This window comes from Rhinichthys klamathensis, unplaced genomic scaffold (assembly GCF_029890125.1).
Source record: "Rhinichthys klamathensis goyatoka isolate OS25496 unplaced genomic scaffold, OSU_Roscu_1.1 h1tg000284l_1, whole genome shotgun sequence".
NCBI classification, from domain to species: Eukaryota; Metazoa; Chordata; class Actinopteri; order Cypriniformes; family Leuciscidae; genus Rhinichthys; species Rhinichthys klamathensis.
The window spans coordinates 101729-119723 of NW_026606803.1; the positions used below are offsets into that span (position 1 = coordinate 101729).

The 17995-nt window shown below is 41.6% G+C and overlaps 1 protein-coding gene across 1 annotated transcript; it reads left to right on the forward strand.

Moving 5' to 3' along the window:
* Positions 1-743: 743 nt before the first annotated feature.
* LOC130103364 (midnolin-A-like) lies at positions 744-17767 on the forward strand. Its single transcript, XM_056269611.1, has 8 exons — positions 744-1190; positions 2744-2831; positions 3418-3480; positions 9634-9846; positions 10000-10096; positions 11563-11802; positions 17453-17703; positions 17751-17767. Exons 1-7 carry the CDS (start codon positions 976-978, stop codon positions 17689-17691), a joined length of 1155 nt encoding a protein of 384 aa, XP_056125586.1. The 5' UTR covers positions 744-975; the 3' UTR covers positions 17692-17703; positions 17751-17767.
* Positions 17768-17995: the final 228 nt, after the last annotated feature.

Here is a 17995-nt window from a genome sequence, read left to right on the forward strand (position 1 = left end):
AATGTAAACAGTAATGCAGTAAATGAAGTCATATCGATCGCAAGTTCAGCGTGGAGTGCCACAAGGCTCAGTGCTAGGACCGTTCACCCTGCATTCAACATCGCATTTAATATAGATTTATGTATATATATCAGGTACAGTTTATATTTATTGATATTGGTTCATCACATCTACACAATAGTGATATTGATTAATTAAATAGATAATCTAGAAATCTAATAAATATAAATAACACAAATAACTAAACGTCTCTTCTTAGGCAAACATAAACTAATTATTTTCCTAATTTATATACATTAATTGAAATCATTGATCAAATCATTTATGTTACGAAATGCCTGTGTATATGCAAAAGAAAGAAAGAAAGAAAGAAAGAAAGAAAGAAAGAAAGAAAGAAAGAAAGAAAGAAAGAAAGAAAGAAAGAAAGAAAGAAGAGAAGTCATTGTGTGAAATCTTCAGAAAATGTGGTAAAAATGTGATGATGTTATGAATTACAGTGCCCAGTCCAGTTTAATCACAATCCAAGAATGAGATCATAGTGTTTGAGTTATTTAATGGAATGCTTAACTGTTATGAATGATCTCAGGGTTCAGACGCTGATTGGAGCGCGCTGCCTACATGTGGGTGTCACGAGCGGACCGCTGATTGGCTGAGACGCGGGAGGCAAGCGTGTCCGCTAACGCTATTGGTTGTTTGTGGCGGTGGGCGGGATCTGTCAGCTGCGGAATCGCAACAAATGTAGCAGCAGAAGCGCTACACACACACACACACACACACACACATAGTACACCGAGCAAAGCAATCGGCTTAGACTTAGAATAAAGCGCGTTACGAGGCGCTTTTGTCCAACGAATATTTGGATCCTAATGGCCTGTTGATAGTGATATTTTGTCGTCTTTCTGTGCCGAGAAACACAGAAAACACACAGAAAACAGCGACGCGGAAGGAATATCGCGTTGATCACGGGATTCTCGGATGATGGAGCGGAACCCCGAGGCGCGGAGCTGCAGAACCCGGTGTCCGGAGCTCCTGCTCGGCGACTCGTCCATGAAGCTCTCGGTGCACTCCACCACCGGGACGCGGTTCGAGCTGTCGGTCCCCCCGGAGGAGACCGTGGACGGGCTGAAGAGGAGGCTCGCGGAGAAACTCCGGGTTCCCAAAGACAGACTCCTGCTTCTGCACCGAGACGCGTGAGTCCACCGGGATCAGTTCTGGGGATCATAACGGGATCAAGTAGACGACAACACGGGCGTAACGTTAGTTTGGGATGGGGAAGCTTTAATAACCAAGACTAGCGAGTACAACCCCTAATATTTATATACCATGTTGTTATTATTTAATGAAATTATCTGTGTTTTGTTCAGATTTATTCAGATAAATTCTGTTTAATGTTTATTCAGTTCAGTCCAATAACTGTTGATGTTGCAAATTTCGTCAATTATGAATCAAATTCGATTTAAATAGTGTCCTTTATTCAGATAAATTCAGTTTAATGTTGATTATACACTTCAGTAGTGTTGACTCCGGGTTCCCAAAGACAGACTCCTACTGTCTCCTGAGTCCGGGATCGGGATCGGGATCAGTTCTGAGGGAACATATCAGTTCTATATTTATACCACACTCTCAGAACAAAAGGTACAAAGTCTGTCACTGGGACTGTATCCTTTCAAAATGTTCTAATATGTGCCATTTAGGTGCTAATATGTACACTATTGGTACCAACATGTTCCTTTGAGATCCTAATATTCGCACTTTAGGTACAAAGATGTACCATGTGAAAGGGTTCCAGCCCAGTGACAGCTTTTGTACCTTTTTTTCGGAGAGTGCATGTTGTTATTATTTAATGAAATTATATGTGTTTGTTTTGTTCTAATGATGATTTATCAGTATTGAAACTGAGATCCTTCAGAGTTGATTTATAACGGTAACACTTTACAATAAGTTCATTCATTATATAACTACCTTAGTTAACATGAACTAAGAATGATCTGCACATATACAGCATTTATTAATCTTAATCAACATTTACTAATACATTATTAAAATCAAAGGTTGTGTTAGTTAACATCAGTTAATGCACTGTGAACTATCATGAACAAACAATGAACAGCTGGATTTTTATTAACTAACATTAACAACGATTAATAAATACTGTAACAAATGTATTGCTCATTGTTAGTTCATGTTAGTTCATACATTGACTAATGAACCTAATAGTAAAGTGTTACCAGGATAGTCGAGTCAGCTTTATTTCTGCAGTGCTTTATACAGAACTGACAGTTTATAGTGATAAACAGGAGAATAATGTTGAGTGCCGGAGAGGTGCATGATGGGAAAGCTCAGTAATGGTGTTGAGTGCCAGAGAGGTGCATGATGGGAAAGCTGTTGAGTGCCAGAGAGGTGCATGATGGGAAAGCTGTTGAGTGCCGGAGAGGTGCATGATGGGAAAGCTCAGTGGTTGTGTTGAGTGCCAGAGAGGTGCATGATGGGAAAGCTCAGTGGTTGTGTTGAGTGCCGGAGAGGTGCATGATGGGAAAGCTCAGTGGTTGTGTTGAGTGCCGGAGAGGTGCATGATGGGAAAGCTCAGTGATGGTGTTGAGTACCGGAGAGGTGCATGATGGGAAAGCTCAGTGGTTGTGTTGAGTGCCGGAGAGGTGCATGATGGGAAAGCTCAGTGGTTGTGTTGAGTGCCGGAGAGGTGCATGATGGGAAAGCTCAGTGATGGTGTTTTCCGTCTCTTCAGGAGGTTGAACTCTGGGAAGCTGCTGGACTTCGGTGTGGGCGACGGGAGCAGACTGACACTGATGCCCACCGTCGAAGCCGGACTGATGGTAAATTACAGAATTAACCATGATAAACTTCATTAAATATGAGACAAATTCAGATAAAATGAGTTGAGTTCTGCTAAAAGCAGCTTTAATAATGTGATTATTCAGCCTAATGTATATTGAGTGTTGGAAATTTCATCAATTATGAATCAAATTTTAATTGTGTTATTTTCCATATCAAATACAGTTGAATGTTGATTCAATTTAGTTCAATAACTGTTGATGTTGGGAATTTCATTGATTTATGAAATATGAATTAAATTCAGTTTCAGTAGTGTCATTCAGGTCAATTCAGTTTAATGTTGATTCAATTCACTTTAATAACAGTGTGGATGTTGCAAATTTTATTAATTAAAAATCAAATTCTACTTCAATTGTGTCCTTTATCCAGCCTGATTAAGTCAATAACTGTTGATGTTGCAAATTTCATCAATTATGAATCAATTTCAATAGTGTCATTTATTCACTGATGTTGATTCAGTTCAAGAGCATCAGTTCAGTGTAAAGAGAATGTTTTTGGCCACACATCTGAAGATCTGCTTTTGTGATGTCGATGTGTGTGTGATGTTGTGTGTGTGTGTGTTTGCAGTCTGCGTCGAGGCGTTCGGAGCAGTCGGTCCTGCAGGCGCTGGAGAGTCTCACAGATGCTCAGGTGAAGCTCTCGCTGCGGTCACACACACTTCCTCTTATGCCAGCACACACTCATTCACAAGAACTCACACAATCACTATTCTAATGCATTTCCACCAGCAGCCGAACACAACCAGTGAACACGCCAACGCACGCACACACACACACACACACACACAGACACACACACACACACACACTCTGAGAACGAGCAGCATGTATGCAAATCTCCCCGCCGGTCGCGTGCGTTTGCAGAGTCACAATATGAGATTGTCTTTATAATGTTTCATGTTTAACAGATCAGAAAAAGACCCTTCGTGTAGCAGCTTCATCTGCGAAACCACATGTGTGTTTATATATATGTGTGTGTGTGTGTGTGTGTGTGTGTGTGACTTGCCCCATCAGCGGGTCTGTGCGTCATTTTGGCAATGCTGAGCTGTTTGATGTCAGTTCAGCGTCCGTTTGTGTGTGTGTGTGTGTGTGTGTGTGTGTGTGTGTGTGTGTGTGTGTGGTTAGACTTGGAGAGAAACACTCAAGTATGATAAATGATTTCCTAGAACAGACTCGAGTTGAACTCTTATTATAACTCCTCTCTCTGTCGTCTGTGTCACAGTTTACCTCTGAGGAACACAAGGAAACGCTTAAAGCCTTTAAATATAATGCATTATAAACATATTTTTAATGCATGAGTTATTCCTTGTAATGCACCTTATATTGGTCTCATGAATGATCGTAACCACAGTTATAATGCATTATAATACTTCTCTATTCATTCGTACACCTTTAGAAAGTGCAATGCATCAAAACACACGAGAAACAACCAATTTCAGATGTAACAAGGAATTTGCGAATATTATAATTTTTAAAATATTAAAATGTTTTTGCAGTGTGTGACTCAAGCGTGCAGCGTTTGTGCAGTAGATTCGCTGTTGTGAGCGAGTGTGTGTGTGTGTGTGTGTGTGTGTGTGAGCGAGTGCCGTTATCTGCTGTAAGATGTGGTTGGTGAAGCTGTAGGTATTTTTAACCTGGAAATCCTCCTGTGAAGTGTGTTAGAACAGCCCTCGACTCAACCGTCAACAGCTTCTGTTGTCTAGACACCGTGTGTGTGTGTGTGTGTGTGTGTGTGTGTGTGTGTGTGTGGGTGGTACTTCAGGAAGTTTGTTTTGTCAGGTTTGAGCGTGTTCACTGATGTTCTCTCTCTGAATGAAGCATGTCTAGTAAAATGTGAGTTTGATTTATGTTTAAAGTCCTCCTGTAGTCCATCATTTTATCCCTTAAAACACATCTATGATCACCAAAATTACATATTTAAAAGTTTTTTCCTTGAGAAATGTTTCTTAATGTCTAGCTTGAATGTAACTCGACACCCTTGCCTCATTTAGTATGCGCGGCTCTATGAATATGCAAATGAGCCCCGCCTCCACTCACTCCCTCAGCTCAGAGATCCACTGGTTGACGATCACACGTTGATCTGATTGGTTACAAGGTCGTTTGTGACGTCAGAAACACCAGCGATTTCAAACCGTGTTTTTGAGACTGTCTTTGGTTCACTGCAGTTTTAAGGAGGAAATACTCAGCAATGCTGTCGACTTATGAACTTACACATGGTGTGTCTTAAAGCGTATTAAAAACACCACATAGACACATAAACAAAACGAGACGGAAACACTGAGGAAGAGTGTGATTTCTCTCTTCTCTCCAGCTCTCGTTTATCACACACTGTTATTCCTCTCTCCTGTAAAGATCCTCCAGGATCATCGCCTCGCTCTCGTCTTTCTGTCAGGGGAATCTCTGGCCTTTCCGTTCAGCATCATTGGAAATCATTTGCTCTTAATAGCGTAGTGCGATCAATAGAGTCTTCCTAACGCGAGCCGTTTACTCCAGGCCGATCGCAGAAGAGAAGACGCCGCATTGATCCCTGACGCTCGATGGTCATTAACCTCAGACATCAGTCAGAGCTTCACTGACACTCCTAACCGTGAGATTTAAGGGACAAACCAGACCATCCTGAAGCTTCTGCTTTGTTTAGTCATTTTTAAATACTATTCTTAAACCTATTTTGCTCCCATAATGGGTGGGACATTTCCTCATTAAATATTGTACTTATCTTTGTAAATATGTCGAATCCAGTCAACGTTCATCTCATTAATATGACTTAATTCTGAACTCCCAGAAGTCTTGAGTTTCTCCCGGGAACGAACACGTCTCAATATTCCTCATTATAATAATTAATGCGCAGAATAAAGGGGCGGGGCCTGCTTGAGTTAGTCAGTAGTGTGTTAAACTGGCGGTTATGGAAAGGGGCGGGACATTTCCCAAACACACTCGAAGCGCTCGACCAATCACAACACACTGCTCCAGCCGACCAATCAGAGCACAGTGTGCTTTTCAGGAGGAGGGGCTTCATAGAGACAGGAAGTAAACAGAGCGTTACTGACAGACTGGGAAGAGAGGAGCCGCAACAATGGAGAATATGAGGAGAATAATCAACATTCAAGCAGGAAAACCTGTTCTAGTAGAGCCTGAAACTACACTAAGACTGGCGTCACAGATCCTCTTTAAGAGTGTATGACAGGTGCTTGAAAAATAAGAGGGATTTACTGTGCATAATAAGAGCAGGAAGAAGCCGAATCGTAAACATTTATATTTCAAAACTCATGTAAACGGGCATCATGAGTGTTCGTGAGTCGGTCTGTCTGCTGTCGAGATGTTTCTAACACACCGAAGCCGCTTTGCATGATCGTGATCTCTCCGCCTGTCTTTGTGATTGAAGTGGTCAGTGATTCAGCGTCGTGACTCACTCGTTCCCGAGAGACGGATACTGAGCGTTTCATTCATTCACATCACACACACTCACACGCACTCACACACCTCAGGAATTTTGGATTTCACAGGCTCACGCTTGTAAAAAATGATGTTCCTCCTCAGTGTTTCTGTCTCGTTTTCCAGCACAAACATCTAAACATTCTTAAATCAAGAGACATTTACTGGAGAAGAAGCAAAATGACTGAAGATATTAGGTAAAAAAAAAGTATCAAAATGAAGTGAGTTTGTGCTTAAAACAAGAGCAAAGATACTGAATAAGGCATTTGCATTGTGGACTTTCAGTTTCATTTATGTTTTTAAGATTAACTAAAGTCTTACAGGTTTGGAACGACATGAGGGATGAGCTAACCCTAATATTGTTAAAACCAATTATTCAAATGCTATTTAGTTAGCTGTTAAAGAGGCCATGTTGTGCTAGAACAGGTTTTCCAGCTTGAATGTTGATTATTCTCCTCATATTCTCCATTGTTGCGGCTCCTCTCTTCCCAGTCTGTCAGTAACGCTCTGTTTACTTCCTGTCTCTATGAAGCCCCTCCTCCTGAAAAGCACACTGTGCTCTGATTGGTCGGCTGGAGCAGTGTGTTGTGATTGGTCGAGCGCTTCGAGTGTGTTTGGGAAATGCCCCGCCCCTTTCCATAACCGCCAGTTTAACACACTACTGACTAACTCAACCAGGCCCCGCCCCTTTATTCTGCGCATTAATTATTATAATGAGGAATATTGTTACGTGTTCGTTCCCGGGAGAAACTCGAGACTACAGTGGAGGCGTTTCAGGAGTTCAGAAACACTGACTCTGATATAGAGGAGAACTGGAGCTTTACATGATCAAACAGCAACATCACACACTGATGAAGAAGAGGAAAGCAGAATAGATGCTGTTTAAAACTATACACACACACACACACACACAGATGAAGATGAGGAAAGCAGTGTGTTTTGAGTTTCAGGGCGTTTGAGTTCGTCTGCTATCACACTCTCCAACTGCACACCAGCCGGTCGCTTATGTAAACCGCTTTAGACCAGACTCTTCCGGGTGTCGCATTGCCAAACGCAGAGGATCTCGTAATCGAGGGTTAGGGTGTTTCCTCCTGATTCCCAAACGAGCTTCAGTCCTTGTGCAAATCTGTGAATGTCCAGATTAATGTCTCACATCGCCTCTCATGATAACTAAAAGGATATGAGTCTCTCCTCTAACTGTGCAACATTATATGGTTTATTTATTTTTGCATTGATAACACTTTACAATAAGGTCTCATTTGTTAACATTAGTTAATGCATTTTAATTTTAATAATGCAAAAAATTGTTTTCTTCCTCAGTATTTTTGCACAAATATCTAAACATTCTTAAATCAAGATACTTTGGAGAAGAAGCAAAATGACTGAAGATATTAAGTCAAAAATGTATTAAAATAAAGTGAGTTTGTGTTTGAAACAAGAAAAAATATCTGCCGATGGAGTCAGAAAAATAATTTGTTTTCTCTTTGAATTAAGATTATTTTTATTTGTTCCTGTTTTAACACAAACTCATACATTTTTACTTAATTTTGCTTCTTCTCCAGTAAATGTCTCTTGATTTAAGAATCATTGCTGGAAAACGAGACAGAAACACTGAGGAGGAACATCATGTTTTGCAGTGAAAATAAAAAACTAAGATTTGGCAGATGCTTTGCACATATACATTTTATCAGCTTAGTTATTAATTTATAATTAAATGTAATTTGTTTGCACCTTGAATGGTGTAGAACTAATCATTAATAGTTCATGTCGAGTCAGCTTTATTTATTTTGCGCTTTATAGAATACATCTTTCTTGTGGGTGTTTTGATGATATCTAATGCGGTTAACAAATAACTCCTCATTGTGAGTGCTGTGTGCATGTGACGTCCGTCCGCACAGATCTGCTGGTTTCGTGACGCGTCAGTCACTGCATTACAAACTACCAACCCTCGATTTCTGAGAATTGCAAATGCACTGGAGGCAACCAACAAACAGTTGTGAGTTTCCCAGAATGCTCTGCTGCTCGTCTTCACCCACAGCAATGACTGATATCTGAGACTGAAGCGCCACATGCCACACACATCGACACACAGCCTTTATTGTGTCCTTTTACACAGTTTTCCAGCTTGAATGTTGATTATTCTCCTCATATTCTCCATTGTTGCGGCTCCTCTCTTCCCAGTCTGTCAGTAACGCTCTGTTTACTTCCTGTCTCTATGAAGCCCCTCCTTCTGAAAGCACACTGTGCTCTGATTGGTCGGCTGGAGCAGTGTGTTGTGATTGGTCGAGCGCTTCGAGTGTGTTTGGGAAATGCCCCGCCCCTTTCCATAACCGCCAGTTTAACACACTACTGACTAACTCAACCAGGCCCCGCCCCTTTATTCTGCGCATTAATTATTATAATGAGGTGAGGTGACATCATCAGTGGAGGAGACTGTTTCTCAATGACTTTAAAGAGCTTCAGGATTCCCTCGGCTGATCCGTCATCTCGTCTGAAGGAGCAGGAGATGCAGGACACACACACACACACACACACACACACTTGCCCTTCTGCTTCTGTGGTTTGAGTGACGCATGGGAACCTGCTGTTGATTTCTGAATGAAACTCAGACGGCTGCTGATGTTGGTTTATCTGCCGATACTGTCATACACTGAGATATCCATTCATTCATTTATTAATTAAACATTTTTTTAAATGTAGTTATTATTTTTTTCCATTTATTTATTTATTTATTTATTTGCTCTTTTTTTATTTATTCATTCAGTTATTTACTTTATTTTTTTCATTATTTCTTATTTTTTATTCATTCATTCAATTCTTATAATTTTTTTTATTTTTTTTTATTATTTAGTTATATTTTATGTATTTATTTATTCATATTCATTCATTCAGTCATTAATTTTTTTAATTCATTCAGTTACTTTAGTCTATTTATTTATTTATTTATTCATTTATCCAATTCACTTTTATTCATTTTTTATACCTTTATTCATGCATATCATTTATTTTTTATTAATTTAATTCTATAGTCGATTATTTATTAATCTATCCATCTATCTATCTATCTATCTATCTATCTATCTATCTATATATCTTCAGTATTGGACAAAGCAAACCATTAAAATAATATTGAATACTAAATATTCGGAATATCGAAATGGCTCTTTCTCACTCTGATTCGGTTGTGATCTCATTATTGTCTAGTTTGTGATATAACTAGAATCAGGAGGTTGTTTTTTGCAGTGACGGTCACTGTACGGTTGCGGCTTTGATATGATGTTCAATAAATGACATAATAATGTTCTAACAAACTAAACATGCAAGTCTCATTATCGTCTGGTTTTGTGTCCAGGTCAGTGACTTCCTGTCGGGCCGGTCCCCGCTGACCCTTGCCCTGCGTGTGGGCGATCACATGATGTTCGTTCAGCTCCAGCTGGCGTCTCAGCCGTCCGTCTCCAGGGCTCCCAGCCAATCAGACGCCTCGACAGGCCTGGCTCCTCCCACAACACACACTGACCACACCCACTGTGGACAAAGCCCCGCCCCTGCCCCGCCCCACTCTCAGGTAGAGCTGCTTCAGTCTTTCCTGTTAAAAGTCTTGTTTTATAAAGAGAAAACCAGAAAAAAAATCTGCCAGTGGGGTCAGGAAAAAATATTTTGTTTTCGTTTTGAATTAAGTTTATATTTATATTTATATGTATGTGTGTGTGTGTGTTAGGCTGAAGGCAGCACAGACAGACAGCGATGCAAACCGGGCGCCGTCATCGAGAGCCTCGTCAATCACGCACCTGGAGTTTTCTCAGGAACCTTCTCAGGTAAAGCATGGATTCAGTGTCGTTCATATACTGTTAGAGGTTAGCTAATATTTTTACGGAGCCCCACACATGACATGCGGGTGGTGTGAGTGAGTGAGTGAGTGAGTGAGTGAGTGAGTGAGTGAGTGAGTGAGTGAGTGAGTGAGTGAGTGAGTGAGTGAGTGAGTGAGTGTGTGAGTGAGTGAGTGAGTGAGTGAGTGAGTGAGTGAGTGTGTGAGTGAGTGAGTGAGTGAGTGAGTGAGTGAGTGAGTGTGTGTGTGAGTGAGTGAGTGAGTGAGTGTGTGAGTGAGTGAGTGAGTGAGTGAGTGAGTGTGTGTGTGAGTGAGTGAGTGAGTGAGTGAGTGAGTGAGTGAGTGAGTGAGTGAGTGAGTGAGTGAGTGAGTGAGTGAGTGAGTGAGTGTGTGAGTGTGTGAGTGAGTGAGTGAGTGAGTGAGTCAGTGAGTGAGTGAGTGAGTGAGTGAGTGAGTGAGTGAGTGAGTCAGTGAGTGAGTGAGTGAGTGAGTCAGTGAGTGAGTCAGTGAGTGAGTGAGTGAGTGAGTGAGTGAGTGAGTGAGTGAGTGAGTGTGTGAGTGAGTGAGTGAGTGAGTGAGTGTGTGAGTGTGTGAGTGAGTGAGTGAGTGAGTGTGTGAGTGTGTGAGTGTGTGAGTGAGTGAGTGAGTGTGTGAGTGAGTGAGTGAGTGAGTGAGTCAGTGAGTGAGTCAGTGAGTGAGTGAGTGAGTGAGTGAGTGAGTGAGTGAGTGAGTGAGTGAGTGAGTGAGTGAGTGAGTGAGTGAGTCAGTGAGTCAGTGAGTGAGTGAGTGAGTGAGTGTGTGAGTGAGTGAGTGAGTGTGTGAGTGAGTGAGTCAGTGAGTGAGTGAGTCAGTGAGTGAGTCAGTGAGTGAGTGAGTGAGTGAGTGAGTGAGTGAGTGAGTGAGTGAGTGAGTGAGTGAGTGAGTGAGTGAGTGAGTGTGTGAGTGAGTGTGTGAGTGAGTGAGTGAGTGTGTGAGTGTGTGAGTGTGTGAGTGAGTGAGTGAGTGAGTGAGTGAGTGAGTCAGTGAGTCAGTGAGTCAGTGAGTGAGTCAGTGAGTCAGTGAGTCAGTGAGTGAGTGAGTGAGTGAGTGAGTGAGTGAGTGAGTGAGTGAGTGAGTGAGTGAGTGAGTGAGTGAGTGAGTGAGTGAGTCAGTGAGTGAGTGAGTGAGTGAGTGAGTCAGTGAGTGAGTCAGTGAGTGAGTCAGTGAGTGAGTCAGTGAGTGAGTCAGTGAGTCAGTCTGTTCTAAACAGCAGAGAATGAATGCAAATCATACAATACAACCAAATAAGCAATGATCTAAGCACAGCACAGTCAACAAGCAAACCATTTTATTTTGGTTAATGTTTCAAGCTGGCTCACCTCGACCTCACCTTGACCTCTTCTCGACCTCACCTTGACCTCACCTCACCCTCACCTTGACCTCTTCTCGACCTCACCTTGACCTCTCCCTCCACAGGTACTCTACACCCGAACTGTCAGGACGGCAGCGGGCATCCTCGCCGTGACATCACCACCATCCTCCAGATCCTCAACGACCTCTTGAGCGCCACACGTCACTTCCCGGGAGCGGCTCCGACCCTGACGCACCTCGGCTGCCCGACGCCCCGACCTCCGACCTGTTCACCTCCGACCTGTTCACCTCCACCTTCTCCGACCTCCGACGGGCAGCAGCACGGACGCCCGCGCCGGCCCTCCGGTGAGCTTATTGAGTTATTGTTAAAGTGTCTTTAAACTTTAGATCTGGCATAAGTACGTGATACATCCAGCCGGTCGTTATCTCAGAATAAACCCGACAGGGTGATCAGGATCAGGTGTTCATCAGCCTGAGGGGGTTTATTCTGAGATCACACACACACACACACACACACACAACTGAAGGGGTTTATTCTGAGATAACACACACACACACACACACACACACACACACACACCTGAAGGGGGTTTATTCTGAGATAACACACACACACACACACACACCTGAAGGGGGTTTATTCTGCGATAACACACACACACACACCTGAAGGGGGTTTATTCTGAGATAACACACACATACACACACACACACACCTACACCTGAAGGGGGTTTATTCTGAGATAACACACACACACACACACACACACACACCTGAAGGGGTTTATTCTGAGATAACACACACACACACACACACACCTGAAGGGGGTTTATTCTGAGATAAAACACACACACACACACACACCTGAAGGGGGTTTATTCTGAGATAACACACACACACACACACACACACCTGAAGGGGTTTATTCTGAGATAACACACACACACACACACACCTACACCTGAAGGGGGTTTATTCTGAGATAACACACACACACACACACCTGAAGGGGTTTATTCTGAGATAATACACACACACACACACCTGAAGGGGGTTTATTCTGAGATAACACACACACACACACACACCTGAAGGGGTTTATTCTGAGATAACACACACACACACACACACACCTACACCTGAAGGGGGTTTATTCTGAGATAACACACACACACACACACACCTGAAGGGGGTTTATTCTGAGATAACACACACACACACACACCTGAAGGGGGTTTATTCTGAGATAACACACACACACACACACACACCTACACCTGAAGGGGGTTTATTCTGAGATAACACACACACACCTGAAGAGGTTTATTCTGAGATAACACACACACACCTGAAGAGGTTTATTCTGAGATAACACACACACACACACACACACCTACACCTGAAGGGGGTTTATTCTGAGATAACACACACACACACACACCTGAAGGGGGTTTATTCTGAGATAACACACACACACACACCTGAAGGGGTTTATTCTGAGATAACACACACACACACACCTGAAGGGGGTTTATTCTGAGATAACACACACACACACACACCTGAAGGGGGTTTATTCTGAGATAACAACCGGCTGAACAAAAACCCGACTAATGTCTTGAAATGCATCACCAAAACAATGTTTTGAGGTGTGGTGACCGTAGTAAAAGCGGAATAATTGACTCCAGGCCGTTGAATTACTGAAAAATAAAGCACACCTGAGGTGTAACGGCCACGAGTCGTGTGTGTGTGTGTGTGTGTGTGTGTAAGAGGAAGTCATGTTTTCTGACTCTATCCTCTCACACTTCTGCTGTTCTCCTCTGATTCATCGAGCAGTGTGTGTTTGCTCACTTCTTTTTTTGCTCGTTCTGCAAAAATCAGCACATCATGTCAGACTGAGTCTAAACACACGAGCTGCCTCATGAAACCTGAAACCACACCTCTAAAATATTGTCAAATATAATTATCTGACTAAAATGGCATTTTTACGGCGGTTGCGGCTCGTCGTGTGCTCATCTTCTGTTCTCTGAGCTCTGAATGAGACGTGACCTCTCAGAGGTCATCCACGGGGTCACGCCGAGCTTTCAGAGGGTCACGACCCCGTTAGTGAACATTAACCAGCAACTACTGGCCTAACACACACACACACTTATCTCTTCACACATCTTTCCAACACACTGGCTGCAGGAATTATTTAGCTTTGCTCATGGACACTCTGGCCCTCAGGGGTCTCCAGGAGCCTCGCAGTGTGTGTGTGTGTGTGTGTTCAGTGGAAACATGCTGATGAAGCGTCACTGACAGGGTCAGCACATCTGGAAAGATCAGACCTCGAGGATCCGCAGGTTTACACGGGAATCAGGGCCGGATGTATGTAAAGATATTCTCGGCACGTCCAGTTACAGTGAGGAGGAATAATCCGTCAGGAGAAGAGGTGAATCCGGCCTGACGGGACAGAAATCAGACCATCTCTGCAAAAACTAAATCAACAACCATTTTGACATGAGTTTAATGTGTCCGGATGTTCTGGTCCAGGGTTTCTATCATAAACTAAAACTTATTTTGCCTCACGTAAAATACAATACCACTTAATCATGAATAACAGAAGGTGTTTTTATATGAAAATAACATTCAGAAACTGTATTTGAACAACACAGACAGACATCCATTAACATCATGTTTTTGTCTAAAGGATTGAAAACGAGATCTTACTAGTGCAGTTCAGTCAGTCTGCGGTTTTATTCCGGATCGTGAATATTTCGAGTTTAATAATGCATGAAAAATATTTAGTAGTGTGTAAGTTGTAAGTGACTCACAAACCGGTCGCGGATGTTTTTTGTTTTCATAGTTTTGAATGAGAAAGTGAAAGTGCTCCGTCTGTCGAGACTCGCATCCAAGAAGGAAAACCACTTTAAATCTTCATTATGAATCATAATCAGGGTGGCCGCGGGTCCTTAAAAAGTCTTAAAATGTCTTAAATAAAGTTTTTCTAATAAAAGGCCTTAAAAAGTATTAAAATCTCCTAAATTCAGATTCGATGGGTCTTAAATATTCCTGGTCACATTACCGCTAAAATTTCTCCAGTCTGACGCACCCAATGTCCGTCAAATAACTAGTGAAGCATCGAATCGTAAGAATGATCTTGATTTTATTACATAAACAGAGATTGATAATGATAATGTATTTCTGGTAGCGCTGTTGATACTCTGTGAGAGATTTTATAGTGAGAAATCAAAACAAATGAGCAGCACACATAAAAAAACACACATGACAAACATACTGAGGTGAAAATTCAAAATGTTGAGTTTTTTATTTATAACATGATATAGTTTAGTAACATAACATGACGGGAGCTATTTTGCTGAATATTCTCACGATTGCAAATGTAACATTGATTTTAGTTCAATAAACAAGTAGTTAATATTAAATTACTTCAATTACTTAGGTTAAACATTAAATATTAAATATACGTTTGTAATATAATGTGTATTTCCATCACAGGTTTGGTCTTAAATTTCATTCAAAGTGGCATTAAAAAGGTCTTAAATATAAATTGTTTTTATCTGTAGACACCCTGATAATCATAAATACAGTGCATTGTTCACAAATTAATAAAATAATGATTTAAACTGTTTTACATCTGATATACACATTTAGATTAAATATGCTATTCTCATGAATGGAGTCAAGCCCTTAAATCACATTAAAATCATTACAAAAAATGTATAAATAGAAATATTTGAGAGCCCTGGTGTTCTGCTGTGCCGTTCTTGCTATAAAAATACACTGTAAAAAGATTTTAGAAGTCAAAACTCATTTTTATGTTGATTGTTTCATTGAAAATCTCAACCAAGATGCCAACTGAACATTTTGAGATCTGACGTCCTGAATCTTCAGTGTGTTTGAAAGGCGTTGCACTTCACCGTCTAACAGGGGTGTTTAATTGTTAAATTATGTTTAATAAAATCACTGTTGTATAGAGTGGCGACCTGCAATAGTTTCCTGAAAGAACTTTTTCTAACCCTGAATGTTTTCTGGCGTACGCCATTTCTGGAGTTCAGGCTCTCGAACACTTTAAGGACCCTACACACAGTTTAATAATGAGCCCCTGGTGTTCTGCAGTGTCAGGCGCGTTCCCATTACAGATTTGCGCAAAACTTTTGCGTTTTTTTTTTTTTTTTTTTTTTAAATGTCAACAAAAAACTATTGCGAAATGACGGCGTTTCCATTAAAGCAACACTAAGTAAGATTTTTTACCTTAAAATAATGTTTTCAAAGTCGTTTCAGTGGTTCATCGAGTCGTGACAGGGTGAAATGCACTTATGCCTCCGCTTTGAATTTTCCAAAATGAATTTTCCGCTTATGCCTCCGCTTTGCGGTCCTTTATCTGATATAACCACGCTGTGTAAGATTGCCAGATCAGGTCATGTTTCTGTAGTCCGAATGAGACATAAGAAAACTACAAATTTGACTTGATTTACGGCAAGCGTTACAATTGCCGATAGGTGGAGCGCACTCGACAGTAGACTACAACTAATGTTAGATACCTAGCAGCCGAGTAGCTTTTGAATTGTCATCATGATTCCAAAGCCGGCGCTGGATAAACAGCGAGTGACAGTCGGCTGCGCTAGGCTAAATTATTAGTAATTATTACGACAGCGGTAATGGACAATTCCGCTTCCAACCTGTAGGGCGACCGCAGAGGAAGAGTTACTTGGTGTTGCTTTAACTGATGTAATTATTAAAAACATCTTTTTTTTCCTCTCACGATAATCATTCCAGAAATCATGGCGACGGACGTTGGTAGATTTACATTTATCCAGCCGCCGCACTGGGCATTATTATTATTAATGGATGAGACGTGTGTGTGTGTGTGTTATCCAGCATTAATGTCAGGGAAAGCCCTGTATACTGAGAGCAGCTCATTTGAGGAGTTTCTCTGTGTTCCTCCTCAGTTCTGCTCGAGGTCGAGATCGTGGCGTTTCTTTCGAGGTTTAGAATCCAGTATTCCTCTAATTCTTTAGTCTTTTATGAGTTTAATAAAGAACTGTCTCGTCTTCTGTCCAAACACACCGCTCCGTCTACGTCATGTGACTGTAAATGCGCAAAAACTGTTTCCTTTGCAGTTTTGCGAAATATTTATTTTTCGAATTGCCTGAAAAACCTATGGAAGCTTGTTTCCGCCACTGAATAAAAAAAATAAAAAAATAATTGCGACTTTTTATCTCACAATTGCGAGATATGAAGTCAGAATTGTGAGAAATAAAGTCGTAATTGCGAGATATAAAGTCGAAATTCTGAGAAATAGTCGCAATTGCGAGAAAAAAAGACAGAATTGACTTCTTATCTCGCAATTCTGACTTTATAACGCAATTGCGACTTTATATCACGCAATTCTGACTTTATAACGCAATTGCGACTTTATATCACGCAATTCTGACTTTATAACGCAATTGCGACTTTATATCACGCAATTCTGACTTTATATCACGCAATTCTGACTTTATATCACGCAATTCTGACTTTATATCACGCAATTCTGACTTTATATCACGCAATTCTGACTATATATCTCGCAATTCTGACTTTATATCTCGCAATTCTGACTTTATAACGCAATCTCGACTTTATATCTTGCAATTCTGACTTTATATCTCGCAATTCTGACTTTATATCTCGCAATTCTGACTTTATATCTCGCAATTCTGAGAAATAAAGTCAGAATTGCGAGATGTAAACTTGCAATTGTGAGAAAAAAAGTCAGAATTGTGAGATAAAAAGTCAGAATTATCTTTTTTTATTTTTCATTCTGTGGCGGAAACAAGCTTCCATAAAAACCTCCTCATGCGAGCGCAAAAACGTTTACGATAAATGGGTGTTTTTGAAAGATTTACGGGTTTCCATTGTGCGTATTTTGAATTCGCAATTTCTATTTGTGCAATTTGCAGGGTAATGTTAACGCGACTGATGTTGTGTGTGTGTGTGTGTGTGTCTCAGGTGAGCGCGTGCGTCAGACGGAGAACAGGGCCACGCGCTGTAAGCTGGAGCACCTGCGGCTCTTACTGCGGCAGCGGCGGCTCCGGCGGAGGGCCCGGAGGGACACACGGGCCCCGCTCCACTGGCTGAGCGAGCGCAGGGCCACACGCGGCCCCGGGGCCCTGGATCTGGACTTCCAGGAGCCGGTCTGGAAACCCGACGGCCCGTCCGACAGGAGCGCAGAGTTCGCTGTGGCTTGAGCTGGACGACGGCTGCTGGAACGGACGGACACAGCAGAGAAGCAGGAGCTGTGAAACACTTCAGGAGACGCTCATGAGCGGCATGCTCTCGTCGTCACAAATCATGCTCTCGTTTTCCAGAACAAACATCTAAACATTCTTAAATTACCTTCAGCTGAGACTCTTCAGATGCACACTGTTAACATGATGGTTTTGAATTGCTGGAAATATGATTGGAATCACTTTGTAAAGTAAAATACAGTAAAGCGCAACACAAGTCTGTCATATCGGCTACATAACATTATACTGAGAACATCATAATTGT